This window comes from Parasteatoda tepidariorum, chromosome X1 (genome assembly GCF_043381705.1).
Source record: "Parasteatoda tepidariorum isolate YZ-2023 chromosome X1, CAS_Ptep_4.0, whole genome shotgun sequence".
Classification (NCBI taxonomy): domain Eukaryota; kingdom Metazoa; phylum Arthropoda; class Arachnida; order Araneae; family Theridiidae; genus Parasteatoda; species Parasteatoda tepidariorum.
Window position 1 is genome coordinate 22787921 of NC_092214.1, and position 21002 is coordinate 22808922.

General features: G+C 27.7%; 1 protein-coding gene across 4 annotated transcripts in view; it reads right to left on the bottom strand.

The window, feature by feature from the left end:
• The window catches only part of LOC107437526 (fibroblast growth factor receptor 3), a 74220-nt gene that overhangs the window by 18923 nt on the left and 34295 nt on the right, over window positions 1–21002 (bottom strand). For 2 of the 4 annotated variants that reach the window (XM_016049562.3, XM_043040092.2), the window contains exons 2-4: window positions 5552–5723; window positions 1291–1584; window positions 568–633 (exon numbers count right to left, since the gene is read on the bottom strand). In XM_016049562.3, coding sequence (XP_015905048.1) covers window positions 568–633; window positions 1291–1584; window positions 5552–5648 — 457 coding nt within the window. In that variant the 5' untranslated portion in view covers window positions 5649–5723. Of the gene's footprint in view, window positions 1–567; window positions 634–1290; window positions 1585–5551; window positions 5724–5841; window positions 5976–21002 lie in introns of those variants that run through there. The other 2 variants (XM_016049563.3, XM_043040091.2) reach the window with 2 other exon arrangements.

Here is a 21002-nt window from a genome sequence, read left to right on the forward strand (position 1 = left end):
GAGAATTTTAATCTCTAAACTGAACTAGAGACTTAAAATGTTTTTAATTTAAAACTTGTAATAATAAACTGTGAATCAAAGTTTCCATTTTTTTTTTTTTATCTACAAAGTTAGATTAGGATTTATTGTTTATGAAAATGTCGGTAATTAGTTAATTTGGCCAGATGCATTCAAAACACCAAAAAGAGCAAGATATAAAGCAAGCCTGACTCTTTGTCTTAATTTTATATTTATGATTCTAATGAAAAAGTTGCTTAATGCCAGACTCTCTTACTCTAGTTAAGGCAATGTTACATCTTTTTATCCTTATTAGACAAAACTACCATTTGATTACTTTAATTGCAAAAAATTTTAATAGTTAAGTTCGAATTTTTTTTGTTTTTGTTTGTAAAAAGCTGATTTAAAAAATCTTTCAAGTGGTAACATAGTGAATTTTGTACAACATCACGTACCAAATAGTAAAACTATATGACAGATTGTCAGATAAAATAGAATCATTTTTTCTTTTTATAAGTAGATTAATCATAAATGAAATATAATTTATAAAATAAAAGTTTAAAAACATACAATGTTCTCCTGATCTAAGAGTCCTTGTAAAAACATCTTCATCTGGTTCATCCTGATGATAAACATCTACAAAAATAACTTGTAAATATTTCAAACTATTTTATATAAATAATAAAAGTATAGTAGATAAATAATAGTTTGATCCACTGAAATGCTAACATATGTACAGTAAAATCTTGAAAACATGGGTGTCACAGGTGCCCAATTTTTGAGGGAACGAAATTAAAATAGTCATACTAGAATTTAATCTAGTAAGGAAATCACAATTTTTTTATATTATTTTAGATTAACTTAAATATATATAAAATCCGGAATTTTCTGAAATCTGGACCTACCAAACTCCTAAGCAGTCTGGATTTTCAAGGTTGTACTGCATAAAAAAATATAATTAACTTCGAACTATTTAGAATTCAATACTTAAAAATGTTTAGCAATTAGTCATTCTAGATAAGCACTGTCAATTTTGGTTTCAATTGAAAAAATTTAGATTAACAAAAATCTTGCAGGTCATAAGTAAAAAAGTTAACGGAGACAGATAATTACTTTGGTACTATTAATCACGTCTCTCTCTGTTATTTTCATATGCTCTTATTCATTGTTTAACTTTATTTAATAAACTATATATGAAATATAAGCACATTAAATGTATTACAGTCTTATAATTTTACAATGTTCAAAAATAAATGAAGGAATATTTTTTTTCTTTATCAAATAGTGATATACCTTTTTCTATCACAACTTTTAGGGTGAAGTTCTTGGATATTTCGCCATAAATATTAAATGCACGGCAAGAGTATATGCCTTCATCTGAAAATGAAACATTTTCCACTGTCAAGCTATTTTTGCTGAATTTCCTATTTTCTGATGTGTTCACTTTTATGGAGTCATTTCCATTCAAAAATAAATATTCAACAGTTGGTCTTGGATTTCCAGTCACAGGGCATCTAAACTTTACCTTTTGTCCAAAGGGTACTTCAAAATAATTAGGAATGTTTTCATCTCTAAATTTTGGTGAAGCTGTAAATATATTAACACATCAATATTTTTGTAAGTTTCACAGAACTAATTTTGTAAATTTAATAATAAAAAAACACATAATAGAAAAATAATAGCTATTTAATTTTCAGCATTCAACTTCTGTCTGGAATCACTTCTGATGGTTTGGATTAATTAAAATAAAAAATTTTCCTTAGCTCTTCTAAACAAGACAACTAAACACACATCAAAGGCTTTAGTTGTTCTTTACTTAGATATTACAAATTATTCTGATAGTTTCCTAATCTTTCATAAAGTATAGTATTAGTTCAGTAGTACATTTTAGTTAAGAGTAAATAGTTATAACATATTTGTATGCAAGAGTAAATAGTTATAGCATATTTGTATGCACAATACATATTGATCCCACATTATATGACAATTTTCAGTTGGATGATAATGGTTGTTTTAGTGAGCATCAATTGTATTTCCTTCTTAGTTCAAAAAATAAAAAAAAATAATGTATCCTTCAATCGAAACTGATGAAACATGGACAAGGGTAAACTGGCCATGAACCAAAAAATGTGATCCCCTATGGTGGATCCTCCATGATAGAAATTTCATTCTTATCAGAGTGAATAAAATATCTAGCAATTATAAGGATTAACATCAAGTGAAAATGGTGGAAATTGCATTCTTGGCAGCGTAAATAAAATATTTAGTAATTACAAGGATTAACATCAAGCCCAAAGCATGTGTAGAGCAAACAAATGGTGGGGGGGGGATGTTTGAAAACAGGAGGGCTCTTGCAGATCAGTCCTCCCCCTCCATAAAAATGAAAGAAGAAAAAAATTAAAAATACTTCTACATTAAATGATACTTGAACTTTGTATTTATCCATTATGAAACAAAGCAAAAATTATAACTACAAAGACAGGTATGTGGAATTTTTAACATTTAACAGACACAAAACTAATAAAACAAATTATAAGAACTATAAAGCTGAGCTTATTTTAAGAAATTCATTGGCATAGGCACAGGGTGAATGTGGCGCCGCACACCTTTAAGTATTTTTGAGAAAAACTTAAAATTCACCAATTTCATATACTATGAAAAAATTTTGTCAAAATATGAAAAAAAAAATGCTTTTACTTCTTTTTTTTCTATTCAAATCTTTTCTCGCTCAAATTAATTAAAGCTCTTTCAGAGAGAAAGAAAAAAAATATATGAAACAGGATAGAGGGAGGGGGGTGTCAACCTTGGGAATAGCACAATTCTGTTCCACTGTTTCTCAGAATTTATCACCTCCAAGAATTTTAGTCTGATCAAATTGCAACAACAACATTTTATTGAAACTTTTCCAGGGGGTGGTGATTTCAGAGGTAATAATTTGTATGGTACAGGGTGCCTGTGATGTTTGTAAGACCACACAGAGTCGTTTTCTTCAGTCTTGTGTCAATAAACAACAAAAAGTCTTAATGTATAAAGTAAACATCCTATAATTTTGGTAAATAAAAAGGTTCATTAAAAAAAAAGGATAGTCTTTAAAAAAATGAGATTAGTTACGTTTTAAATTAAATAAGCATACAGATGTGTATTAATATAAATTTGTGGATTGAATTAACAGCACAAATTATGCATAATTAAAAATTCCATTTAAATTAAATGTGTAAATAGGATACAAATTTAGAATTATTTTTTAAAATTTGAATTGAATTTTTAACATCAATAAATAAATATTCTTAAATCTTATGTTTCACAACTCTAAATAACTTAGCTATGCAATGTTTTCAGTGAATCATAAGAAGAAAAAAATATCACCCTTTATAACTTTTGTTCTAAAGATAAGATTTTCAAATACTAGAAACTCAATCTTTAATCTACTCGGTCAAAAGGTTGACCTTGAATAGGTAATTTAGTTCTAAATATTAATTAAGTTATGGAATCAGACACAAAAAACATGCTCTTACTGAATTAATATAGTTTTTGACTTTTGACCATTAAAATATTGGGGGTAACTGCAATTTGGAAAATATAGTCCCAGTAAATTAGTCACCAGAACAGTAAAATGTTTGGGCCCCTTAAAGTTTATTTTACTTTTTATACATTTCGTCTTATCCAGTGAACTTTAAAAGAAGTTGACAATTTTTTGCACACAATTATAAATTTATCTATTATACGTTAGTTCTTCATACAATATAATCTTTAATAAATGTTTATTAGTTTTTATAATCCTATTTAATAATGATCAAAAAATGAAAATAAGAAAGTGTAAAAATTTTTAATTCATTTTAAACTATGTAATAATATTAAATTACAAAATGTTGAATGATATTGTTTAATGAAAATGTAAAAGTTGCCTTTTTAAGTTTTAAGAACATGAGATCTGTCCAATCACTTATGTTCAAATTTTGCATTTAACATTTAAAATTATATATTGAAAAATTATATGAAAAAATATTTTAAATTTTTTGGCACTTATTAAAAAATTAAAATAATAATTATTAAAGAAACTTTTTACAAGAAATCATCTTTGGATGGTGAAAATTAATTTCGGCAAAAAATTTTCTATTAACTTTAAAAGTTCCCATGATGTGGCGAAATAAGCAAAAAGTGAAATTAATATTAATAGACCCTAACATATCCCCTTCTTCATATATATGCAACATAAAAACAGAGTATTTTCATTCCTTGCTAAAATGAATTTAGTAAACACAACATGACCAAATCTTAACACCTGCATTTTGTGATGTTTTTAATATTACTTGGTATCATTATCATACAACTAAAGTGCCAATAATTAAATTCATTACGATAAAAAATTAATATAAAGAATACTATGTGCAGCATTTTCGACACCTTATTTTGTCAATAAATCAATTATTAGAATAGATGGAAGTTTTTTTTAACTGCAATTAGATTAGCTATTGGAGCATAATTATGGCAATCATTTTTAGTAGATAATGGTACATAAATAAAAATGATTATTCATATGTGTATTTTTAAACAATTATCTTAAAATGAAAACTTGCTAAACGATTATAAAATATATACAGCACAATTACTTATCAATTATAAATAATAAAATGTCATAAGCAAATACAATACAAGGTTTAAAAAGTGCAGCACAAAAGAGAGATTAATGAAACACCATGAATAAGAATTCAGGCCTTGATGTTATTTTATGCTGATTTCAAACAAGCAATTTAGAAATGTTTAGTCAAAGTAAAAATATTGGTTATTAATATTTACATCAGAACAACATGTCTTGTTTTTGTTTTGGCAAAAGCATTCAATAGAATCAATTTTAAACGATTTCTTTAAAAGAATAGGTTGAATTTTGAAAATAATTATGTTATCCATATTAAATTCCATCAAAAACGATCCCACCTTAAAGAAAAAACCGAAGCATTTGCGCATAATTTATATTATCCCAAAATAAACGTTATTGTAACGTGTTTTTGCTTTTTCAGTAAGCAGCTTTATGTTTTCAGTCTCATTCAAGAGTTAGTAGTGCTGCCATCTAGTGAGAAAATTAGTTGCATATTTTGGATTCAGACAAATAATGCTGCCATCTCCTATCTTATTTTAAAACCATCTGCTTGAAATTAATTTTGATGAAGACAAAACACTAAATATCCTCAGAAGAATTTCTAAGATCTTTTCTTTTGAAACATTTAGTCATTTTCAAAATACATCTGTATGCCTACAAAGTTTTTATTATTTATTAATTCCAAGGATGCACAAAATTTTTTTATTTTTACCAAGGTAAAAAAAAAAGAAAATAAAGAATCATGCTGCCTTTTTAATATTAAGAGCAACTTGTTTATAGTAATAAAATTGTGATCTGCATTTTTCATACAAGATTAATTTGGAAGAAAAGAGCAAAGCTATTACTTTCACAAAATATTTTAAAATACTTTTTTACCACAATTTAGCTGGTGTTATTAATTATAATTATATTAAAATAAAAATATTAAGCAATTAAAGAAAAATTCTTATATTTTACCAGGAGATTTGATGATTAAACTTGACAAAGTTTCATTTTCTTCAGCGTCAATTCTTATGAAAAGCAAGCCTAAAATGACTGTGACTAAGAATAACATTTTCAAATGATTCACAGAAGTTTCACTCTTGCCATTGTTACATCCTTCTTTTTAAAGTCATCTACATATTTCCAGCTATATATAAAGAAGAAGAAGAATTTTGAAACAATAATTAAAACTTTGCATTATTAGTGTTAAAACAGATAAAATTTAACAAACGTCAGGAAAATATATCATTAATAAATTTAATTACCTACTTTGCAGCAGTTAGGAACGTTACACTTAAATATTTGTTTTAATTTGTACTCAAAATATAATATGTTAGTCATAAAATAATTTGTATTCATACTTGGTAGATGTTATCCCGATACACTTAAAGGTAACCTGGTTTAAAATAGCTAGGTATTAAAACGAAATCCAAATACCTTGATACCATTTATCAGTAGGGATGATAAGGGACCTGTTAATTACTCTGTTAGTGATAAAAGAGAGAGGGTCACACAATAAATAGGGATAATTCTGTTCAGAATAAAAAAGCCATACATTTTTATAAATAGGAGACGGAGGATTACAGAAACTATCGAGTATTACATATCGATTATTAGTGATAAAAGAGAGAGGATCACACAATAAATAGGAATAATTCTGTTCAGAATAGAAAAGCCATACATTTTTATAAATAGGAGAAGGCTGCGTTTTTAAATGGCTTTACAGAAACTATCGATTATTACGTATCGATTATTAGTGATAAAAGAGAGAGGATCATACATTAAATACGGATAATTCTGTTCAGAATAGAAAAGCCATACATTTTTATAAATAGGAGAAGGCTGCGTTTTTAAATGGCTGTACAGAAACTATCGATTATTACGTATTGATTATTAGTGATAAAAGAGAGAGGATCACGCAATAAATAGGGATAATTCTGCTCAGAATAGAAAAGCCATACATTTTAATAAATAGGAGAAGGCTACGTTTTTAATGGCTGTACAGAAACTATAGATTATTACGTTTCTTGTAAGTATTAAGATTTTTATAATTTTTTGAAAAAGCGATATGCACACATAAAGTATTGAAATACTTATTTTATGATACAAAAAAAGTGGTTTAAACTTTTATCGATCTGTTTCTTATGAATATCGAAAAAAATATAACTCTTTTATAGAGATGATGATTTTTGGCAATTGTAGGAGACTTCATAATGGTGAGCTACATTTTCCAAATTGTTTAGGAGATGAAATTGATGAAAAACTTTTTTTAAGGAATAAAATCATGATTTTTCAGTAGGTGATCAGATGTTTCTATGCATTGTGGAGTTATCTACAAGATTTATCAATTACCCATTTGGAAACAGTGCTAAGCAGCAGTTAAACGTAAAAACTTAACTCTTAAAAAGTCTGGCTTATCATTTTATTCCGTTAAACCTTCAACTATTATGGGACCCATGATTCCATCTATACTTCTTAAGATTTATCATAAAATCTTTTCAAACCACTGTGGGAAGAATTATGGGATCTAGGGATTTATAACTGATTAAGGAACTATGAGCAAAACATAATTTTAAAAATATTTGATGGCAAAAAGAATATCGCTAAAGTCGCGGAGTGAATTTTAAGAATATTTGGCGAAGGTTATAAGATAATATTCTAAAAGTCGCGGAGTGATATCACTATAACAGTAATAAGGAAATTTAATTAGGAAAAGAGCTTAATGAATAATGATTGAATACAACTTTCAGAAAAATTAATTAAAGATTGAGTATTTTGAACTGTTATAACGTTCCAATTTGGTGTAACCATTCGTTAATATGGTTCAATTAAGGTTTTTGCAAACTTACACGAAATTATAGTTCAACTCGCAAAAACAATTTTGACTGCAGCGGTGTTACCGAAGAATACATTGTTGAAATTATTAGTAAATGAATGCTTTTTTTTAGTTATTTCCAAAGAAATAGAGTAAGACTTATACTTTAAGAACGTGTCTCGGAGCCCTGTCCCCAAAGAAAATAAGTCACACTCTGTACGTTTTTAACTAGATGCAAAATTTTAATTACGCTATTTTCTGAAGACATTGAATGAAATTTAAAACAGACAAATCTTTTACGCTTACACATTTAAAAAAAAGTGGAAATATCTTTAAAAACATGCCAATTTGGTGAGAGTTTTCCACTTAAATGAAAACCATCACAATCAATGAATAATTTTTATCTTCCATATATTTTTAATGAGCTCTAATTTAGCAGTGCTGAAATAAGAGACGTGATGGCTAGGGGGATAGAGTGCCCGCCTTCCAATAAGGTGATCCGGGCTTGAATCCCAGCGATGGCTGTTAATCAAAGGTTAGACTCCCCTTGTCATCAGGCTAACAATTGGAGGTTTTCGCGTTTTTCCTTCTCATGTAACGAAAATGCGGAATTTCTTTACGAAGGAAAATTTCTCATTACTCGATCCTGGAGTTCCCTAGTCCTCTAGACTGGGTTCAAAGTTACGATCAGCTGTTGAATCAACGGTCATAAAGAGTTAAAGTAAACCTTAAAAATGTTTAGTTTCAAATTGGAAAAATAATTCCTGAACCTGACTAAAAATATCATACTCTTCAAAATAAAAATTACCAGAAAAAAAATGAATCAAATTTATTCGGAATCATTTGAGAAGTATGATTTGCAATTTTCAGTCATTGCGTACGGGTTGAATCGCAGCTGGAATCCGCTTAACTCTGTTGGATACTGCTTTAGCTTCGATACTTTTGATTATTATGAGTTTAATTTAGTTCCCTGGGTAGATTTCGACCAATTATATTTTTGACACAATTAAAGAAGAGAAAATGTGATTTGAATTTTCTTTTCCTTCATTGCACAAATTCTGCTAATTGCTAGAAGGAATAAATATGATTTATGATATTTTCTTCCCATTTTATTGTTTATGGAGTTTCAAAATCTTCAGAATCGGATCTTCCAACCAAATTTCCGACTCAAAGAATTGTTACGGAAAAGAATATTTTTTTATTTATTTATTATTATGATTATGAGTCAGGAAAAAAATTTAAAACTAACTTTGAGACTAATTTTAATTTTCTAAAAACTTAAAGAAATTCTTAATGCATAGTAATTGAATTCGAAATAATAGGAAATAGATCTCTATCCTTTTTTACTTTCAAAACAAGAATTACTTTTTCCGTAATACTCTGCATATAACAATTTGTTACCATTTTAAAAAATAAAAGAAAAAGAAAGAAAAGAAAAGGAAAATAAAATAGTTAAACATTTGTTAAAGGAACACTTTATCGAATCACTTAAACAAAATTTTCATGAATTATAGAAGGAAGAGCAAAATTTTGATGAAACACGGAGCTCTTTTATTTTTGAAAAAATTAAAATGATAAAACTATTAATTAATAATAACTATATAATATTTTTTTTCAAATCTTCATACTGAACTAATAAAACAGCAACAATGAAATCATACTGAAAATCGAAGTAAAGAAAATCTTTTGGGGCTCAATCTAAGAAAAAAATCTTTTGTTGAAGTTTTAATTTTAAAGATTTATTAAAAATCTTTCACGCTTGTAGCTGTCAGTGCCTGCAAATCATAGATTTTTTTTGAAAAATGGATTTTCTAAAATTTAGACTGATGCAATCAGAAAGTAAAAAAGATAATAACAATATAGTCGACATTTGATATACCTACCCCTGTGGCTGAAACGAAAACGGACGTTATAACGTGATGTCCTTATATCGTGACTACAAAAAATTAGTGCAAATATTTACTTATATTTCATTAATACTGGAATTATTTTGTCAAAAATATGCTACACGTTAAATAGAATTATGTACTGACTAATACGCAGTTTTTATGCCAATAACGTATTATTTCATACAGTACATTAAATATGCAATTAAATTATTTCAAACGACATCTTTTAATATTGTACTTAAGCCACTCATTCAGTATCTTTTCTCAATTTTGTTTCGTGAAAATTTTCGCATTGTATTTTCAAGAGCACATTGTAAAATATAAATACACAAATTTCGCGATGACGAAACTGTCTGTTGGTATATATATGCTTAGCTCGAACATTTCGTCAAAGGGGCGAAATAACTATTGTCCCAATTTCGTCAAAAGGTAACAAATATTTTGTCGATCTTGTTTCGATCATCTAGTCGTCGTTCTAGTTTCGTCATTTTAGTTAACAATCACCCACAATGCACTGTGATGAGGTTTCGAGTTAAAGAAACATTTTCGTCATAGATTTGAGAGATCGCGTTCCGTCACAAATCACGTAATTTCGTGACGAAATGATTTTCAAAATTAACGATATACAGCATAAGGATCACTGAATCGTCAAAAGTGAGAGTTTTATTTCCGAGAGTGCATTGTCACCAGGAGCAGAAATCCCGAATTATCTATAATGTTCTGAAATAAGACGTTAAATTATTACCCTTTATTTAAATGACAAGCAATATTCTTTTGAAAACTTAACTAGAATTGCAAAAAATTAATTAGACGAATCTTTAAATTATGCTTAAATAAAATAAACATACATAATGAAATAAATAATAAACAAAAAACGCGTGATAATAAATTTTCATCTAAAACTTGACATTAAGTGTTATGGAAGGATGTAGACATTAAGACATAAATACTTTTACATGGAACAAGAATATTCTACGGCGTACATCTCAGTTTTGAATACTTTGCTTTTAAGGATTGTTATTAACGATAAAATGATAAAAATGATATCAATTTAAAAAGGAAATCTCATTATAATTGTTATACTACATTCATAAGGAAATTTTAAACTTGCAATAAGATTGTATTAGTTTCACGTAACTTATACACTTGATGGAATACGAATCGAATTTTACAAAATTACCTCCTCCAAAAGCTACGTAAGAGATGGGGTCTTCTACGGGAGACTGGTTTTCGTAGAAGATTAGTTGATGGCTATTTTACCTACTTGCAGAAGAATTACAGATAATGAATCTCTGAAGTTCCATACTTCCTTTACTATCTGGAACTCCTTGATATATTTACTTCCTGAACATTATACTCAATAAAAACATCCGGAATGAATTAAACTCGGTAATAAGAAAATAGACAAACTAAATATTGAAACGTACGGCAGAAAGAAAAAAAAATATGCAAACATTAAAATAAAACTTAAAAAGGAAAAAAAAAACTAAATAAGCGTACACACAGAAACATCTAGCTTTCTATTGAAGTACGAAGTTTCTATTGATTTTATAAATTTCTCCATTGAGCATTTTATAAATTTCTCCATTGCATTTCTCCGAAATGCAAAATCTGCAAATGACAACATTTGAGACATGTGTATGTTTTACATTGAAACTAAGTAAAACACTTATTAATCATCCCAAAAGGAACAATTAGCAGGTATAGCAACAGATCGGCTTCAATCATAGAAGCGAGATAGAGTGTAATTGTTATTTTCTAATTATCTAAAAGCAATATCTTAATATAATACATTTTTCTAAATCTATATCTGGCATAAAACGACAGTTTCTACCTTATAGGAGTTATTTTCTAACAAAACACAGCGCCGACAAGGAACTGTTCTACAAGAATCAAGAGAAACCTCTCAGAAAAATAAATTTTTTGTTGAACCATAATATCAGTACTTAGAACCATAATACTGAGTAAACTTGTTACATCCTTAATAAAGTGTTAAATTTAAACATGATTACATCAAATTTACTATAATATTATGTAATCAAGTTTTAGAAATAAAATTATATGGTTCACTTTAGTATCGTATTGAATTTGCAGTAAATTTGAATCGAGCAGAATAAAGCTCGGGTAAGTTATTTGGTGTTGGCATAAATTATCTACTATGGTAGATTTATAATGAGTAAGACTAAATGTTCCCTCGTCTTTAGAGTTAGATTGAAAATTACAAAGAATCAGAAGTGAAGTTATTGCTTCAAATCTAGGCTTTTAATTGTATTTTCAAAAGCGGTGATTTAAGTAAATAAGTATATTTTTAAACCAAAGAATGCATAATCGTTATATTAGTTGTACTTTTCTTATTTTGTTATTCATCCAAATTCTGCAGAAATCTTAAAATACATCTCTATTTGGCTAGTTGAAGATCAAGGAATATTTAACGACAAAAAACTTGATTGTTTTTTTATTTTATTAAGGAATTTGCTTCTTTCGAACATTAAATATTTGAATGAATATGTTAATAAAAAATATGCATCAAGATGTTCCAATAAAACTAGAGTTAAATTAAAATATTTGAGTAAGTATTTATATTGTATGGGCATTTAAAAATAAAACGTGCAATTTAATTTATTTTTCAGTGTGTTTATGTTTTTTTTAAAAATTCAAAACTTAAAGAGAAAAAGATTACATTAATGTAAATAAAATAAGTATGTTAGAAAATTAAGTAAAAATGTTTGTCTGAAAAAAAATATTAAATAAAAAAACAAAAAAACAAATTTAACATTTTAAAAATTCATTAAAAAATACCTACATATATTCTTTTCATGCAACTCTTAGTCTAAAACAGAATTATATATGAAAGAAAATAGTTAAGTACATTAAATAAATTATTTGGTGTTTGATATATTTAAATCTTAAAAGGCTTGTCTTTTGAATTATTATTACGAACACGTATTTTTCAATTGACAGAATAAGAAGAATTTTGCGTAAGCACATAAAAAAATAAATCGGTGTTTAAATATAAGGTTACATCATGCATTAATAAAATAAATTAATTTAAATGGAAAAATAAATATTTATGCGTTTTAATTGCTTTAGTTTTTTTAATTGGCAAATATTAATACATACTTCTATAGATATTTCAAAGACGTACGGTTAAAAGTCGTTCAAATATAACGTAACTATGTTTTTTTACAATTTTGAACTCTTCCTCTCTTTTAATCAGAAAAAAAAAAAAAAAAATCCCGAACTCTCTATGGTTACTTTAGAAAGTCGCAACCCCCTCCCTTGTTTTTGCGTTGACTTTTAAAGTAGTAATTTAATTTTAGTGCAAAATTCAAATGAGCGATTTAATTTTGTAAAAAATGCAATTAATTTTTCAATTCATTTGACGAAATTTTGAGTAAATTATTTTTGAGGAATCTCTTGTGTTTTTCTTCTATGGTAAAAACTCTTGTTTTCTGAAACTCCCAGAAGTATACTTTTTTGAGCATTTTCTTTCCCTAAACTGAACTTTAATTTAAAATTTGAGATTTTTCCAAACATAATTTATCCCCAAATTTCTTTAGTAATTTCTTTCCCCTTAAATTTTAAATTTTTTTGAAAATAATCTGATTTTAATGTTTTACGTAAGCATACCCCTCTTTCTTTATCAGTAAGGAAAAGCAAATCACAAACCCCTTCCCACGTTAGAAGCTCACGTAATATTTGAACGACCCCTTATAATTAGAGAAAATACGTAATTCTTTTCTAAAAAGTGATATTTGACTTAAATTGAGAAGAAGCCTGAAATTGCATTTCTGAAAGAAAAACATTCGTTGTGCTTTTCTTCTTTTTACTACACTACTCAAGACCATTTGCTCTCTCGAAATTATCCAAACACCACTTGTTGAAGAAAATGAAAAGATACGTCTTCTTGTTCTTCGCTCAACTAAAAACAATAATAAAAAAAATAATAATAGAAAGATTCTCAGCGTCATGACATAAAAGCATTTGTGTCCAACAGTCCCGAGAAAATAAAAACTAGTAACTTGTTTTCTAGGAAAAGCCGTGTCTTCCACTTCATCTAATTGGAGCGTTTCACAGCGCGTTACCGCCTACTGTGACTGAGAAGTTTTAAGTTTGATCATTCAGAGAATGAGATGTTGCACAGATTTCTTCCAGAATGAAACGCTTACTGTGCGACGTCTTGTTGATGTCAACATTTGTTGAATTTGTCCGCGCCCTTACACATTTAATCACTTAATTCATCAACTGTTTGTCGACACTGTTACACAAATGACAGTATTTACAAGTGCTTTAAGTTTTGTTAGAGACTAAAATCATTGGAAGAGGAATGTTCTCATAATTTAATTAATAAAAATAATGTTTTTTTGCAAATTTATAGGAACATACCTAAACCTGTTAATGTTTATATGGATCTTTTAATTTTTTAATGCAAATGACAGGTCCTATTACTCATGTATTTGAGAGACTAAATAACCATGGATAAATGAATTCCGCGAATAATTAACATTTTTTAGTAACATTATGTCATTAAGAAGAAAAAAAAACTTATCCACATAAATATAAAGGAAAATTCAGTCGATTTATTTACTCTTTCGAAATATCTGGTTCAAGCATCGTACAACGAAATCTTGAGCAAGCAAAATTTCGGGCAGACATTAAAATAAAAGTTACCCATAATTTCGTTTAATGTGTGAATAATTAGAAATATGATTTTAAAAAAATTATTTAACTCTTTGCATTTGTTCTAAGAACTCCTTGATCGATTTATTTACTCTCTCGAAATATTTGGTTCAAGCATCGCATAACAAAATCTTGAGCAAGCAAATTTTGAGCAGACATTAAAATGAAAGTTACCCATAATTTCGCTTAATGTAGAAACATGATTTTAAAAAAATTACCGAAATTTTTGCATTTGTTCTAAGAACGTCTTGATCGATTTATTTACTCTCTCGAAATATTTGGCTCAAGCATCGCATAACAAAATCTTGAGCAAGCAAAATTTTGAGCAGTCATTAAAATTAAATTTACCCATAATTTCGTTTAATGTGTAGAAACATGATTTTAAGAAAATTACTTAACTCTTTGCATTTGTTCTAAGAACGCCTTGGTGAAATTAAAATAATATTTTAGGACTGCATTTCCGCTTATACGAATATTAATGCTAAAAGTAAAAGAATTAGGAAGCCCGGGGGGTGCTTGGCTGGTGTTAGAAATTCATCAATTTTTTGAAGCACGCATTCCTTTCTATCATTGAAAGGAAAAGAAATATTAATTTTTTTCAGCATTTCAGTGCAGTTAAAGTAGTTATAAATTTATGACGTTTGCTACTTATTTATTTTACGATCTCTAGATTATTTAAACTAAATAAATGAGTAATGCAATGAGTAAAGCATATATATATTAAAAACATTAAAATATATATATGCTTTAAAAAAACTATCGTTTAAAATCTATGACGAGTTCAAGGAAAATTACTAAAGCAGGAAAATAATTAAGAACTCTGCAATGAAGGCAAATATTCTTAGAAGAAAATGTTTAAAATGTTATATGCCTAACGAGGCAAAGCTGTTGCTTGCTCTCTATGCACTTTTCCCTCAACTAATCATCTTTTAAAATGATGGCACAAAGTAAAAAAAAAAAAAAAAAAAAAAAAAAAAAAAAAAAAAAAAAANAAGAGAGAGAGAGCGAGTTCTGTCGTTTTTCAGAACTTGCGTTGAGTTGCCCTCTCTTTCAACGCTGTGCGTCTTGGCTGCTAATTTTGGCACCTCTCTAAAAGAATAACAAAAATATATTCTTACCCAACCTGGATGGGACTTATCGAAAAATCCGCCAATAATAGACTATTTATTTATCTATATTGGAAAGTACAATTTGCTCAATTTTAGATACTCGGAGATAGTTACTAAAAATTGGAGAAGAAACAAGTTTTTTCTTTTCCATTTTTTGTATTTTTAATCATGTCTTTGCCCAGTTTTCAATTTACTAAATGCGAGTTTGTAAATAGATTAAAATTCTCTAATATCGCAAAAGAAGCCCAGGACTTATTATAGCCTTCTTAGAAATTTCCTTGGAAATATTGATTGACAAGGAGATTTTTAAATTTTTTTTAATCCAAAAATCAGCCAATTATATACTATTTATTTATCTACATTGGAAAGGGTGATTCGCTCAATTTTAGATACTCGGAGATAGTTACTAAAAATTGAAAATGAAATAAGTTTTTCTTTTCCCTTTTTCATATTTTTAATTATGTTTTCACAGGTTTTTCAATTTACTAAATGCGAGTTAGATAGTTACTGAAAATTGGAGATGAAAGTTGAATTTACTTAATGTGAGTTTGTAAATGGATTAAAATTCGCTAACATCGCCAAAGAAGCCAGGACGTATTGCAGCTTTTTTAGAAATTTCCTTGGAAATATCGATTGACAAAGATTTTTTAAAAAAAAATTTCTGGACAAAAATGAAGTAACTATATTATAATATTCTTTGATTTCTTTTTTCTAACTGTATGCAAAATGAAAAAGGAATAAAAATTTCATTAATGTGAGAAGAAATTTAGCCATCCAAAAAAGTTTGTGTAATGCAACTAGTGATAGGATGCAATGCGCTTATTCTAATTTCCAAAGAGAACAGCGTCCAGGGTCTTCATACTTTCCCTTTTAATTACCAGTACTTAAAAACATACAAATTATTATAAAATGTAAATTATAGATAGCAAAATTATACGAATTTAAAATTAAAAGTAACTTATATTTTAGTTAAAAATTTTTAATCATTTCCTTTTATTTAAACAGATTTCAATATGTCTATTAAATTTGTGGATTTAGCCTCTTTGATTTAATAAAGTGATGTGTCAATAATAAGTAATTGACTGAAGCAACAAATTCTTTTCTTTCTTATTTTTTAAATTATAAAATAGAATTAAGTAAAATATCTAACAGTGTTTATAGCAAATATGCTTTTATTTGTTTTTGATATCTACTTTTTAATCACTAAAGGATTAGGATTACTCCTACGATTAGGATTTAATCACTAAAAGATTAAGACAAGCAAAAATTGCTAAAATTTTTTGATTTTTTAAGGATTATTTCTATATGATTTTTCTTAGTTACATTACCTTTATTACATTAAGCAATTAGCAGCGCCATTAATTTTATGCGATATATGGTTTGAAATTTTCTAAATATTTCGAATGCATCAGAAATCAATAACAAAAAAATAAAACTAGTTTAGTGTGTCGGCTCTTAAATGAATTGAAATCATTGATCAAAACAAAAATACTTGAGCAGTAGGTATTTTTCATTGAATTAAAAGAAAATTTATAATAATTATAATTTATTTTTTTATAATAATATTAATTGTGGAAACGGGCTACTTCAAGATGTATTTTGACAATGTAAATTTATAAAATGATGGAGAACTTTTCATTTTCAACACAACTCAAAGGGCCCATTTAAAAAAATGGACATAGCTTGAAATGTGCGTTTGTTAAAATAAATATAGCTCAAAATGCGAAGTGAAGAGAAAAAAGCGTAGTTAAAAAATGAACATAGAAATGTGGGTTTGTAAAAATGGACATAGCTGAAAATGAGGGCTTGAAAAGCAATATGGTCACAGCCCAATATGAGCTGTTTAAAATATAGGCATGCATTTGTTTAAGAAAACGAACGCATTGCTTGATTCCGCTTTTTAAAGTACTGTATTTTATTAAAAATAACTTTCAAATAATGATTATTATAAGTGTTATTAAAAAAGAAGCTTTATCCAGCAAACCAATAATTATTTAGTACGACCTTTGAAAAGAAATTATGAAAACTTGGGCTTATTGTTTATTGAAAAGGCGCATTTTCTGCTATGTTCAGTTTCTTTGAACGTTCATTGTAAGAAATTTCTTTTTTGGCAAAAGCACATTTCAAACTATGCTTATTTACTTAAATACGCATTTCAAGCTATGTACATTTTCTCAAGCGCGCATTTCAAGCTATGTCCATCTTCTTTAACGTACATTTAGAGCTATTTCCATTTTCTCAAACGTGTATTTCAAGCTATGTACATTTTCTGAAGCATTCATTTTTAGTTATGCCCATTTTCTGAAACATTCCTTTTAAGTTACGTCCATTTTCTCAAACGTGCATTTTAAGCTATGTCAAAAAAAAAAAAAAAAAAAAAAAAAAAAAAAAAAAGAAAGAAAAAAAAGCATTGATTTGTTTTAATAGAATATTTTTATGGTTTCATGCGTAAAAGATTGGAACAAAAACTGCTAAATAAGTTGTAGGACTAATCAGATTTTCTATCAATCCTCCACAGTTTTTTTTCTTCTTTTTTTGTACAATTCAAATGGTAAAATTTTTTAAACACATATTTCAATATATTTTTAAATTAGAGTTTTAAATTATGAAAGGGAGCTAATAACAGCTGCCAACACAAAAAGATTTCAGTGTCATTGCCATGCTTCCAAACTAAAAATTCTGAAAAGCGCGTCGAATGAAAGGCAATAAGAGCATCATTGTTTTCGCTTGGTTGGAATGATGTCATTTAGTGGGGGGAAAACCATAACAGCTGAACTATCAGGAATTTTTTTAACGTTGTCACACCCTTCTTTAGTTTATGAGGGACAGGACAAGAAGAAAGAGTTCTATTTTAGAAATTTTGCTTTTTCTGGGAGAAAAAACTGATATTTGATTATGAGATTAAAAACATAATTATTAAATGTGGTTTATTTTGTTGCACTCTTAAATGTAAAATAAATGTTATTAATTCAACAGATTGTATTTTTTGTCTGTTTGGATTTTGGTTTTTATTCAATAAAGTAGTTAGAAAATTAATAATAAATTTAAACAGGTCATATTAAGTAAAAGAACAATCAAAAGAAGTTTGAATGAAGTATTACACCTGCTATTAAAAAGTACATCAGATTTCGTAGGTATTTATAATTTAAATAAATCAATAAAAACAAAAACTAAGTGTAAAAGCATTAATTTCTTCCTAAAACACTTAAAATAAGAACTTAAAAGCAAGTTAGGAATTTACTTTTCCACTATAAAACCTTAGTTTTAAAATTTATTTTGTAACAATCAAGTGTGTGAACTTGAAATTTCAAGCGAACGAATTTAAGATTCTGTTTTGTGAATCTGTCAAAATTCTTCTGTCAAATGAATCTGTCAAAATTCCAGTCACCCATATTACCTCATATCCACATTAGCTTCCCACTCACTTAATTTTGGAGTACATAACATAGCCAGCAAATTTTTAATGTATCAGAAGATACGTTATACAGGTATCTGAAGGGCAAATTTGCTAACCACGCTTTCAGGATCACCATATTAGGTGGGCCAACGTTGATCCCACAGTAAGGACAGATAGTAAAGAGAAGGAAAGAACATCCATGCCTTGCCCAGGATTCGAACCCAGAACCTTTCTGATGCAGGGGCAGTTCCCTAACCCTATACAGGCCGATCAGCAAATTCATAGAATTTGTGTTCCGTATAAACACAATTTATTTAGGAATTAACAGCGTGATTTTTATAATCGTTCCACAAGTTGTATAGTCGAACTTTTACCATTTTCAGGATTTGTGAATGGATCTGAATAAAGTGTGCATGATTAGCTTTTTTACACAGGGTATATCTATTCCATAATCCCCACCATTAATATTTAAGTCAAGTCAGAAAATCAAGTTCGAATTATAAAAACCTGGAATGGCAAGTTAATGTTTGAGCAAGCAAAAGCTTAAAAAAATTTGACGAATTTTTTTAAGCTTTTGCTTAAAAAAATTTGAAAACTTTTCCAACAATTGAAAACTTTTCCAACGTTTATTGTTTTTATTAATGAAGTTGGGCGAATCTTTATCAAAAGAAGTCTCAAAATTTCCACGAAAATGCCTCCTAATTAAATTTCTACAAAAACATTGAAGTAGGCGGTTAAAAAAAATCAACCTGTTTGCCTGCCAGTGAAAATGGGGAAAAAAATTAAAAGCGATTATCAGAAAAACCTTCAAATTATGTCCCTCAGCAAACAAATTAGATTGCATTCCCGGCTTTCTCAATGCTAATTCATCGGGTTTGATAACGTTTTCTTTCTTTTTTTTTCTGGCTTAAATATTAATCCTTAATGCTTATAATGGAATGTATATTTGAAGGGTGGTGATTCACTTCTCATTTATTGTTTTTATTAATGAAGTTGGGCGATTCTTTATCAAAAGAAGGCTCAAAATTTCTACGAAAATGCCTCCTAATTAATTTTCTACAAAAACATCTCCCAATTATTCTCTAAATTAATCAAGAAAACTTTTCCAACGAATTTCTTAAGCTGGTAACTGGTAACTTAGTGGAAATCAGAGGCCTATCAATTGAAGAAAGCGCCTTCGGCAAATCTCGTACTGGCGCTCTTCCTATAATATTTATATTCTCCTTCCTTTTTTATATAATACGAAATAAAATCATAGTTTGAAGTATTTAACCCATTTGGTAATATTGAAAAGAGACTGCATTGAATTTAAAAAAAGATAGATTAATAAATAAATAAAAAATAACTATAATAATAAAATTATCTCTTTTTAATTGTAATGCATTCAAGTGTACTCAAAATCATCATTAGTTAGAAATAAAAAGTATTTTTTTTAATCATATTTATAGAAGATTCTATCACGTTTTTTCAGCTGTCAATAAAAATTCTGACAATTTGTTTAGTTAAGCACAATTATATTTTAAAGTTTCACCAATATAATTTTGCAACAAAAATATGCACACGCAACGAAAGTAGCTCTAGGTTAAAGAAGAACTGTAACATAACTGGATGATTACCCAATATTTTTAAAATTAAAAATGAAGGAAATTGATTTTTTTTAAAAAAAAATCACACTTTGCTATCATTAAAACAATAAAGCTATCCCGTACAGTGTAAATAATTACGATTCGTTATGACAATTACAAATAACATAGCTACAATTAAATGTTATATTTGGGTTAGTTTATTTACTGTTCAATAAAAAAAAAAAACATGATGCTCATAATTTAATAAAGTTTTTACAAACATTAGATAATAACAGATAATAAGAAAAAATGTACACATAATTACATACAGAACTCTAGATTATAGACCGGAATACATTATGGTCTATTTAATAAAATAAAATTAAGAAAAATCCTCCTCGCATCACAATGGAACAAAGTTAAGAGAAAGAAAAAAAAATTGAGCAGATTTGAATTATAAATTTTTACATGTTCAGTGCAAAAAAATAAATAAAAGGACTACTCTGATAACTTTTGATCTAATGCTTAGATCTTCACGTTCTAGGACTCATTCTTAATTGTTCAAGGGGTGACTTCAAATATGCTTATTTAATAAGTACAGGGGCGATATTTTAAGTAACAAAATCAGGCACTAAAACGTACTTTCTCTGAGTAAGCATGCCATTTTTGCGACGGTTTCAAGTTTCTGAACCCGAAAATATAGGGGGCAGGCGCAATTTGAGAAATAACTCGAGAGTTTTACAAGCTAATTGAAAAGTTTTTGCACACAATTATAAAGGTCGGTTATAATTGTATAAATTATCTAAAAATAACTTTTAGCAAATATTTATTATTTTATTTGATATTAGTTGGAAAAAAATTTGAATTGTAAGGCATACATTTTTTGCATCATTTTAAAAAAAGATAATTTAACAAGGAAAAATATAATGTTTGAGTGGAATTAATGGAATAGTACCTGAGAAATCAAATTT